At 45.2% G+C, this 12033-nt stretch overlaps 1 protein-coding gene across 4 annotated transcripts in view; it reads right to left on the minus strand.

Moving 5' to 3' along the window:
• PTGES3L (prostaglandin E synthase 3 like) overlaps positions 1–12033 on the minus strand; it is a 74586-nt gene that overhangs the window by 14027 nt on the left and 48526 nt on the right. For 3 of the 4 annotated variants that reach the window (XM_069237751.1, XM_069237753.1, XM_069237752.1), the window contains exon 5: positions 3556–3645. The exons of the other annotated variant lie outside the window; for it this stretch is intronic. In XM_069237751.1, the coding sequence (XP_069093852.1) occupies positions 3556–3645 (90 nt within the window). The remainder of the gene's footprint in view (positions 1–3555; positions 3646–12033) is intronic. 4 annotated transcript variants of the gene reach the window in all.

The raw sequence follows: 12033 nt of genomic DNA on the forward strand, positions 1-12033 counted from the left end.
GTCTTTAGGCACTTCAAAAATGCACAGGACATGTTTGCATAGCACACAATATCTTAGGCATATTAGTACTTTTGTCTATGATTAAGTCATGGCACTTTACCACATTTGAGGGTGCCCCAGATATTGTATTTTAACTTTTTGCCAAATGGAAGTGTGCCTGTCTCTGCACACTGCCCAGCTACTGTCCTTTGTTTTGATCTGCTTGTTTGTGACCTAGAATTGTTGTGTTCCTGATTGCTATGGATGTTGTCTTGGTGAGGTGTGCTTGCATTTCTTTTTTGGCTTATTGTCATTGCTCAAAGCTGTAAATCCCAACATTACAATGGCATATATATCTAACTGAAAGAAATGATGAGAATCATCACCTGTTCTCTCTTTAGTCACAGAACGTACATTGTCTCCAGCTTTACCCTTCCTGCTCAGAGACAGTAATGAGTAGAGGCCGGATTTAGACTATGGCGGATGGAATACTCCGCCGCAAACATGACAAGTTCCATAGGATACAATGTACTTAAAATACAGTGTCCAGGATATCGATCCCTCTTTGCTCATAGAGCTTATATGGTCTTCAGATTTCCCTTTCTTGCTCGGTACTCTTGCCCTCCACCGTCTGTCCCATTTATTTTTTAATTAATTTACTGTTCTTGTGTCCATTAGTATTACTGGGGTTGTGTTCCATGAATTAAATATACTTGCGAAAAAACAATAGCTTCGATTTTATTCCTGATCCTGCATCTACAAATATCACATCATCTCTGTATCTGGCAGGATTGACCTGCGGCACTGCTTACCTATTGTGCGGTGGTTATTCAGTGTTTCAATTGTAATATCTTGTGTCTAAAACAAAAAACACATTTTCAGCAGACCATGTGGCTAGGCACTGGCTTTCTAGTATGTTTTGGTGAGATCATGTTTGATGGCAAATAGATTTTAACCTTGTGAATATCTGGCATTGTTTTCTAGACCTTGCAGTTCTGCTGTTGCCTTTGTAAGTTTGGTCAAGCAGGGTGCATGAGAGGGGCCTAAAAGGCAGGGGAGAGGGAGTGGAATGTTGAATGGTAAGAGTACTAAGAAAGCGAAAACACAATAATTTGTAAAATGATGAACATTTTCAAGGACTTTCTAAACAGAGAAGGCGAAAGTGTGTGTGCGTTTTTGTCTGTGTGTATGTAAATGTTTGTGATGAAATCTGACAGACATTTCACCATACCCGACTGAAAGAACCTGTACCCAACTATTTATGAGAAAATACATTTATTTGGGTGTGTATCATGCCAAACACCCCCCAAAGCTATGCCCCTGACACAGAGTACTGGATCAAAAGCCATCATATACTAAAGATGTCATGTGTGACCGGAACCCAGTTTTTTAAAAGTACTTCGTGGAATTTGTAGGGTTGATTTCATTCTGGAGTGATCTGATATAATGAAATAAATTTCAGGTAGACATATGGGGCCAGATGTACAACCTTTTGTTTCGCGACTCACAATTTCCAATTTGTTTGTGAGTCCCAAATTGCGAGCAGCAAAAGAAAATGTACAGCAGTGTTAACCACACTGTTTGCAATTCCCAAATAAGTCACTAGGGACCTGCCTTATTAATATTCATGAGGCAGGTCGCAATTTGCGACCCATTTGGGATGGCCACACTCACAGGGATGGTGACCTGCTGGGATCAGCAAACCGCCATGTCTGCGACTGCTTTTTAAATAAAGCAGTTTTTTAAAATGCAGCCCGTTTTCCTTAAAGAAAACAGGATGCATTTCAAAAATGAAAATGAAAAGTTTTCTATTCCTTTTTTCAGTGGTCCTATGGAAAAAACATTGGAACCCCTTCCAGTTTGCCAATGGTTTAACACCAATTTGAAATTAGTGTTAACTGTGATTGAAACAATCATACATCCTCCTTTTCGCAATTTGGAAGTGGCGCCCTCTAGAGGCCCCTTCCTAATTGCGAGTCACAATTTCTACTTTGCGAGTCGGTAACTGGATACCGGCTCGCACAATAGGAATGGCGCATTGTACAAGGCTATTTTGCAGTCGCAAGCAGCGATTTTCGACTTTTGCTACCGCAAAATTGCATCGTAGATCTGGCCCATGGTAAATAGTATGCAATATCTAATTCCGGCAGAATGGAGCAACTAATACCGTTTCCAAGATAGACAATTAGGGCCAGATGTATCAAAAGATTTTACCCATTCTGTGTCTATGGAAAAATGTGTTCGTACATATGGCCCTTAGTATGTGCATTTTCGTTATACACCATCGGGTGGGGCTAGCGAGCTTCGCAGCAAAAGACTCACAGTCGGCGACCTAACGAATGATTAGTCCCTTCATGCAAAGGTCATTTTTAATCTATTTAAGTAAATGGATTACAGTCACCGTGCCTGTCATCGATAAAGAATGATTTTAGAGCTTCAGCCATTCCGTCACAAGAAACGCATGAATGGACACGCTATAGATATCGCTTTTTGCAAAGGACAATGTGCTAATCAGATATTTGAGGCAATTTTTCATTTGCATGAATGGGCTTCATTTTGATTCTTGTTTTTTTTTTCATCACCTTTCCTAAACAGCCTGCTAATTTCAAACATCCGAAAGCCCTAACACACCACACATCCTATGCTCACTTCGTATGCCCTCGTCGGAAGAAAAACCACACCATAATCATTCGCACACCATCCATACCAGAAATTGCAGTAAGGCAGCAAAGACAGACTTGTAGACCGAGCAGAGTCTATGGTCTTGCAGCAGGTAGAGAAATGTGCAGCGAAGACTGACCTGGTAGAGGTCTGTGACTCCCGATTTGGCTTATACTTACGAAAACCGGATGGCTTAAAGTCAGTAAGAATGTAGTGCTCCATTTCCGTATTTTTTCAGGAACATGATGCATTCTGTTGTAGTCCTGGTTCACACATTAGTAAAATAATAGACCAGGACTGGAGCACTGCATCCTTGAGACATGACTCACGTGAGAACAATGATCAGTAAAATCAAGTACTTCATACTTCCAAAGTGATGGCATTACCAGCAGAGCAATCAGCTGCTATGGAACCAAGCAGTCACTCCTTTACTCGGGTGACTTCTAGGCCCTGCGTGCGCCCATTGCCACCTCCGTAGTCACAGAAGTGGCCACAATAAAAAGTACTTGATAGCTGTCTAGATATAGTGAGTCGGGCAGGGTAGGGGCGGCAGGGATGGCTCAATCAATTTAATATTAATACATCTCTATATTTACTTTTGTAACTCAGGCTCACATTTTCTGTCACACAGTATTTTGGGTATGATATTATGGTACCATACCCCGTGCAATAAGCCTACAAATTTACATCCGATGCAGATGGCACATTCATCCTACTTCCACCCCTTTTTTTAGCACCCAGATTCATTTTCATCAATCTACTTCAACCAACAAAACTTCACCTCACCTGCTATCCACCTGTTTTACTTATCTGTGTCTAATGCCCCCTCTCTTTTGAAGCCCTTATTGAGATCTTGGGTATAGCAAAAGGACAGAAACAAAATTAGCCACAAAATTAAATGTACAAGGCACCCACATCTAAATATTGTTCAGCTTGAGCCATCTCTCCTTCCTCTTCACCAGCCCAGTCCCGCCAGTTATCGAAGTCCACTGACAGCCAAGCAGGCTGCAAAGAAAAAGCAGAGAAAAACAATGAAATTGGCACCCAGTAAACAAAAAAGGCGAGAAAATAAATAGGCAATGTAAAAGAAAAAAATCATAATACATGAGACCATTAAAGGAATATAGGTGGTGGTTCTATTGTGTGCCATGATATAAGTCTAGGGCAAAAGGACAACAAACTGAATACCTTTTTGGATCTTGTTAGTATTAGTGAATGTTGGAACTAGCCCTGTCTGCAGGGTTATCACCACCTTTTTGCCTTCCTCCTCCTATTTTTCTGTCCCTCTTTTTGTTGTCATTAGGACTCTTGGCACTTTACCCCTGCTGATCAGTGCTAAAGTGCATGTGTTCTATCCTTTAAACTTAGTATGATTGGCTTACACCTGTTTGGCACATTTAATTTACCTAAATGTGCCTCGTACAATGGCCTATATATTAAACGCTATAGTGGGCCTGCAGCACTGCTTGCCCCTCCCACAGAAGTGGCCTTTCACCCCGTCTCAGGCTGCCACTGCGAGGCCTGTGTACACAGTTTACTGCCACATTGACGTGGCATTTAAAGTTACTTGCCAAGCCTGAAACTCCCCTTTTACTACATGTAGGTCAACCCTAAGGTAGGTCCTAGGTAGCCCTATGGGCAGGGTGCAGTGTAGGTAAAAGTTAGGACATGTACCTTAATTGTGTGGCATGGCCTGGTAGTGACAAACAGCCTATTTGGTTTCTCACTGCTGTGAGACCTGCTCTTCTCATAAGCTAGTATGGGGAATTCCCTTAAATGTACTTAGGTGGTAATTTCTGATCTGTGAGGAGTATTGTGAGCATGTTTGGTATGTTTGGAATGGTAATGAGAAATCCTGCTTTTTGATGTAGGTGACTTTTTCATTACTATTGTGGAAATGCCACTTTTAGAAAGCAGACATTTCACTGTGTTTATGGCTCTTATGCTTTGCAGCCTTACTCCAATCCATATCTTGGATAGAGTGACACCTGGCCTTTGTGCATACTTTCCAGACAGCCACCACGCAGGGAGGGTGGAGGTGTAACAGGATTATATCTGCATACTGAATGGTCTTCTTGGGCTGAGAGAGAGGGAGGTGAGGCGCACTTAGATTTGTATGGGCTGCTCTCACACAAAGGGCTTATTTACCCCCTACTGATGTATGGAGCCGGGGCTGGGGTTGAAAGGGAGTGTTGTGCACTTCTAAGGTTCTTCTGAAGTGCCCCATAGATTAAAGACATTTTGAGTATATGTACAGAGGCTGTTGCAACATGTTTTGAGACACTGCTTGGGACTTGTAGCCAAATGCTGCTGGCTCTACATGCTGCACCAGAGGATTGCTGTGCTGGCAGAGGAAACCACCATTTGGACTTTGCTTTGCTGTGATGGCCTGCTTGCCTGCCAGTGAGACTGCCACTTTGCTGAAGACACCAGTGCGCTGATCTGTTGCCTCCCTGCCTGTGCCTTGTGTTCCCAGATGCTCTTAAAGGATAGGCAGCTGTCCCTCACTGCTCCTGGGAGTAAGGGGGGGAATCTGGAAGAGTTCCAGTGGCAGCCCGAGTTGACCATAGGACCGGAATCCATCCACCTCAAACGTCAAGGTCAGCACGTGGTAAAGTGCTGCGTGCGGCTCTGTGTCCCCCCCCCAGCGCATGGGAAGTGTCTTGCCTGGGGAGTACTCGTCCTTTCCCCTGCACCGCCTCTGCAGGAGGAGAGTCACCAGCAGCAGATGGTCAAACCTAGAGAAGAGTGCCTTGGTGAAGGCGTGAACGCCATATAGCAGCACGACTCCCCTGCGGTGAAACCAGGTATGGGGTCAGTTGGAGCAATGCGGCTGACTCATGGCCGGTGTCGCGGATGGGTGTGTGGAACTGCCCTGCCACCCTTCCACCCTGGCTGATCTACTTGCAAGCACTGCTAGCAGCGGGCTCTACTCGGCGTGGCGGAGAGTTGGGCTGCGCATCAAGTGAGGTCCCCGAGTCAGGATGCTCGTCTATGAGGACCACATTGCTGCTAGAGGGAGAGCCTGCAGCAGACACAGCGGCTTTGCCATATCTTACATGCAGGGAACCTGGCAAGGTCCCCTGCCACCGTGAGGAGTGTGTGGGCACCCTACCCCCTCTTTGCTCACACCTTGGGGACCCTTACAAATTGAATCTGGTAGCAGGACGTCGATGGAGGTCTGGATCTGGCTGATTCTACTTGGGATTACCATATTTAAGGTTATAGGTGTGCAGGAGTTCCTGTGCCTGACATTATGGGTTACTTTATCATATAATATGGAATAGGGGTGCAGGAGCACTGTGTCCCATAGCCTGATGGTGAGGCTGGCAATATTAATATGTATATGGTGATGTTTTGGTGGCTCATTTACATTCTGCATCCAACCACTGTATTTTATGCCCTCAGTGTTCACTTGTCAGGATAAACATATAGGCCCACATTATGACATTGGTGGTATAAACCGCCTACTGCCACGGTGACGGCCACCAAAAGGCCATCACTGCGGCTACCATCCGTCCTCTAGATTATGACCACAGCCGGTGTTCCGCCACAAGAAGGGCGGAAATCTGGCCATGGCCATACTGGCTGATGGTGGTAAGGTAGCGCTGCTACCACGAGCACTGCCATGCCAGTAGACCGCCGCCAGCCGTGTCATGACCTTTGATACAGCCTGGCGGTGTTCTGCTGGCGGTCACTGCTAACAGTAGCAGCCCCCCCGCCTGTTCCCTGACGGAAGACCACCTGGATGAAGGTAAGTTGGGCTTCTGACAGGGGAGGGAGGTGGGGGGAGTTGTGTGTGGGGTTGTGTGCATGAATGTGTGAGTGTGTGCGTGAATGCGTCTGTGTGTGTAGTGTTTGCGTGGGTGTATGCATGTGTGTGAATGCTTGTAAGAATGGAAATGTGAATGCGTTTCTGCATGTGTGAATGTGTGTACGCATGTGTTCGAGCATGGATGGATGTATGATTGTATGAATGTGTTAATGGTAGTATGAGTGAGTGGGTGTATGCATGGTGCGTGTTTTCAGGTGTGTGCTTGTATGGAGGGCGGGGGATCAAAGGGAGGAGCGTGGATGGAGGGAGGTGGGGGACATCTGGGGAGTGTTTGGGGGGTGGGTGAACCTCCTACCACTGACAGGGAAGAAATTCCCTGCCACTGTTAGGGCCTACCACCATGGTTTTCGTGGTGTTGTTAATGCCACGAAAACCATGGCAGTAGGCTGTCTCAAAATGCCGCTGGCGGTACTATAGCGGCCACCGGGCTGGAGATTGATATCTCCGGCCCGGCGGCTGCTAATGCCATGGCAGTCTGAGTGGAGAAGTGGCGGGTTGGCTGCAGCCAACCTGCTATTCTCATAAAGTGGCTGTATGTACAGCCAGCCTGTTGGCGGTACTGCCGCCACATTACCACTCACCGCCGGGGTCATAGTGACCCCCATAATATATTGAGTGATGGTATAACCTGCTCAGTGATGGTGTTTCTGATGACCTGTGCAATGTGGGAATATTTCTTTAATTGCATTCATTGTGATGTTTGACAATTGGCTAGTCGGCAAGGTAATTACTGATTTATGTGGTTTTAGTCTATGGTTTGTGCATAATACATTTTATATTTTTATATATCCTCATGCGGAGTATCTTTGTGTGGTGTATTTATTGTGTCACTGGAGTGTGTGTGTTGTGCAAACGCTTTACACATTGTCTCTGAGATAAGCCTGACTACTCTGGCCAAGCTACCAAGGGGGTGAGCACGTGTTATCTTGGGTGTGTAGCTCGCTTACCCTGATTAGAGTGGTGGGTTCTGCCTGGCTGAGGTGCATACCCTCGCCAACCAGACACCCCATTTCCAGCAGTGCATTATTGTGCCTTCAGAACTGGGTGCTTATGAGGACCCCAGTAGAGGGATGCAGGAAGCTGGCCCTTTATGGATGTCAATACCGTGTAAAGGGTCCAGGGGTTCCCCAATGCGTGGTCAGGGCTACCTATGCAATCCCAAAGTGCTCTATTTGGAGGTAGTGTGGTCAAGCAGCCTTAGGAATAACACAGAGGAGTGCAAGACATCTACAAATACATACAATAGTCAATAAATGAGACACATGACTAAAAAAAGGAGAGCCACACCAATTTATAAAAATAGCAAGTATCTTTATATATGTTTGGGCATTAGAGAGAAATGATTCAGATAAGTACGTTTTTAAATAGGAATTATTTTCACTTTAAAAAGTGGGCATTTAGTGCAATTTCTGAGTTCTGCAATGCTATCCTATAGGAGGAAGAACAAGTTCTACAAATAGGTAGAGTACAGCCACTTACAAGACCAATCCCCAGGAGTGAAGGTGAGTAGTGGGCAAGTTTCAAGGCAAAACCAGCAGTACACCACCTTCAGTACCAGGGCGGCCGGCAGCAGGGTGCAAAACAGTGGTGGGTGTGAAATACTTTTAAATGGAGATTGGTCACTACGAGAAGAGGCCAGTCGGGCTGAACCAACAGCGGGGCTCAGGCCTCATAATGCTTGGGCACAGGTAAGCACCGTTGGTCCTCTGCTACACAGCTCAGGGTTGATGGGTAGAGTGGCGTATTTAGGTGTAAGGTTTTCTTTACTGGAGCGGTCAGGGTAGCGGGGGTTGCCTACAGAGGCTGCAGGCGTCATCGGGGAATCCAGAAGCGGTGAAACCACGCTGGACTCAGACTCTGGAGGGCTGGGGAAGCTTGGTGGCACTGGTGGTCCACTTCAACTCAGGTCGGAAACGACAGGTGCAGTGTTGACTTCAGGTGCTGGGTTTTGGTGGTTCCAGAGGCTTCAGAGTCTTTATTGAAGGCAGGCAGTCTTCCCAGGTATCTGGGGTCATGCTGCAGGACAAGTCGACTTTGGTGCAGATTTCAACAACACATGTAAACAGGCCGGCTGGATTGGTACCAGGTCAGCTGCTTCTTTTCTCCTCTTCTGCTTTCGTGGCTCTTCTGTGTCATCTTAGGTCATCAGGATCTGCTTCTGTGGTGCCCGGGCTCCCCTAAATACTGAATTTAGGGACATTAGGGGTGTTTAGGGTAGTAGCTAGTTGGCTACTGACCCTTGGGGTCACTACGACCCCTATATGACCACTTCCTGTGGGAAGTGAGCATAACCCTGTCCCAGAATTCCTATGTGTGCCATTTCAAAGATGGATACCTCAGAAAAATCGTGTTCACCTGACTTGCTAATTTTCCGGCCTGTCCGAGTGCTAAGGGGGACTCTGGCCGGGGGTGGCTTCCTCTCCTGTGAGGGAAGCCAGATTCACCAGCCTAAGGAGGCTAATCGGCAGGTCATCCTGTGGGAGGGGTTTTACACCCATTTCCCAGACAGGCCTTTGTTCTGGGCCTCCTGAGAGCAAAGGCTCTCACCCTAGAAGGTCATATCAGGGTCTAAGGTGGCATCCTGGCAGCCTGGCAGAAACCAGTCAGTAAGGACACCAGGTTTTCAGGGGACACCTCTAAGGTGCTCTCTGCGTGCATGTATTGGTAAATCCAAAACTGATATCAGTGTGGGTTTACCAATATGAGACGTTTGATACCTAACATCCCTATCTTCAGTGAAGCCATCATGCAGCTGGACAACTCATTTTCACAAGTGTCCAGTACATGGTTTAAAATGGCTTCTGTGATCTCTTGCACTGGCAGTAATGGAACTGACCAGCACAGGGGCATACCTGCTCATGCAGATAGGCCCTCACATATAATATTAAGCACTCTGCCTTAGGACTGTCAGGCCTGCTGTAGGGTTGACTTACAAATATTACATACTGGGGTAAAGGATATGGAACACAAGGATGTGTAACATCTTGTGTTTTCAATTTTGTCTGCACCAGCCTCCAGTGGCAATCTGTCATGTGCTTGGTGAGGGGTCACTTAGGGTCTCCCAATTCGTACTGCAGCCCTTAGGGACATTCCTCAGTACCCCAGGCCCTAGGTACCAGGGGTACCATTTACTAGGATCTTACAGAGGGGGCTAAAGGATTTGCCAATTGGACGGTTTTGGGGGGAAGAATACTGGCACTGGGAACTTGGTGGGCAGAGACCTAGTGCACTTCAAAGTTCAAATGCCAGGAACAAGGTGTGTGTGTGGGGGGAGAGGTAGGGCAACAAAAAGACCTGTTCCCGAAAAGGGAGCACTCATAACTCAGGATGTGGTTAGCCGAGATGATCCCATGATTAAGTTGCACCAGTTTTCCTTTTATGAACTATCACATTCTGATGTTAAAGTTCAACTGAAAATTCCAAAGTCTACAACACTCAATAAATAAGAAACACAGATTCAAAATATGTTTTCCTAGGTTCCCTCATGGTTACCAGAAACCACCATAGAACCTTTACAGCTTCAAGTGCTAAACCACAACCCAGTTCCATGAGCAAAATCATTTCACACTCAATTCCATGGGCACAATCATTTGCACCTAGGGCTACAACTGTGTTATTGTGTCTGACATAAGAGTATTCTCTGGGTGTCAATAATGTCCCATTCAAGAGTACTTAAAACAAGTCTCATTATTGCAAAATTAATTAGTACTTGGCGCATCGGCCTAAAAATATAAAAAGGCTACACCTATTCTGATAGCATTTTAGCAACTGATTCCCAAGTGCTCTACAGACAATGAGCTCTTGTTCTTGATTTCCATGGTGCTTTTACCAACACTTTCGATGCTGTGTAGTGTATAAAACAAAAAATGAGAAAAATGACATCCAGCCACACTAAACCTTTTTTTACTCACTCTAGCATTGGAACTATGTTTGTTTGTATGTATTTATCTGGAGAACAACGGAGCCCTGAGTATTTAGTGTCAGACCGAGGATGGTTTTGCAAGATTTTTGTCAACTGCATCACACTATGAAACAAAATGGTTCAGTTGCTGTGAAATATCCTTGAGAGGAGTCTGTATTTTGACTTTGAAGACCTATTTTAGCCCCTTCGCTGCCAGGCCTTTTCCCCCTCAGGTGCCAAGCCTTTTTTTGGCTATTTGGGGCAGTTCGCGCTTAGGCCCTCATAACGTTTTGTCCACATAAGCTACCCACACCAAATTTGTGTCCTTTTTTTCCAACATCCTAGGGATTCTAGAGGTACCCAGACTTTGTGGGTTCCCCGGAAGGAGACCAAGAAATTGGCCAAAATACAGCAAAAATGTAGTTGTTCTTTTTTTTAAATGGGAAAAAAGGGCTGCAGAAGAAGGTCCGTGGTTTTTCCCCTGAAAATGGAATCAACAAACAGTTTGCGGTCACCATCTTCCCAGCTTTCAGGAACAGGCAGACTTGAATCAGAAAACTCAATTATTCAACACAATTTTGGTATTTTACGGGGACATACCCCATTTTTACTATTTTGTGTGCTTTCAGCCTCCTTCCACTTAGTGACAGAAATGGGTGTGAAGCCAATGCTGGATCCCAGAAAAGCTAAACATTTCTGAAAAGTAGACATATTCTGAATTCAGCAAGGGGTCATTTGTGTAGATCCTACAATGGTTTCCTACAGAAAATAACAGCTGAAATAAAAAAATATTGAAATTGAGGTGAAAAAAAACAAAAATAATTCTCCATGTTTTACTCTGTAACTTTTTTCTGCTATGTCAGTTGTTAAAGCAATATACCATTACGTCTTCTGGACTCTTCTGGTTGTGGGGATATATAGGTTATATTTTATATATAGGATATATGCTTGTAGGTTCATCAAGAACCCTAGGTACCCAGAGCCAATAAATGAGCTTCACCTTGCAATGGATTTTCATTCTATACCGGGTATACAGCAATTCATTTGCTGAAATATAAAGAGTGAAAAATAGGTATCAAGAAAACCTTTGTATTTCCAAAATGGGCACAAGATAAGATGTTGCGAAGCAGTGGTTATTTGCACATCTCTGAATTCCGGGGTGCCCATACTAGCATGTGAATTACAGGGCATTTCTCAATTACACGTCTTTTTTACACACTATCTTACATTTGGAAGGAAAAAATGAAGAGAAAAACAAGGGGCAATAACACTTGTTTTGCTATTCTGTGTTCCCCCAAGTCTCCCAATAAAAATGGTACCTCACTTGCGTGGGTAGGCCTAATGCTCGCGACAGGAAATGCAACATGGACACATCACATTTCTACACTGAAATCTGATGTGTTTTTTGCAAAGTGCCTAGCTGTAGATTTTGGCCTCTAGCTCAGCCGGCACCTAGGGAAACCTAGCAAACCTGTGCCTTTTTTAAAACTAGACACCTAGGGGAATCCAAGATGGGGTGACTTGTGCGGCTCTGACCAGGTTCTGTTACCAAGAATCCTTTGCAAACCTCAAAATTTGGCCAAAAAAAGACTTTCTCCTCACATTTCGGTGACAGAAAGTTCTGGAATCTGAGAGGAGCCACAAATTTCCTTCCACC

Source organism: Pleurodeles waltl, chromosome 6, assembly GCF_031143425.1.
Source record: "Pleurodeles waltl isolate 20211129_DDA chromosome 6, aPleWal1.hap1.20221129, whole genome shotgun sequence".
Classification (NCBI taxonomy): Eukaryota; Metazoa; Chordata; class Amphibia; order Caudata; family Salamandridae; genus Pleurodeles; species Pleurodeles waltl.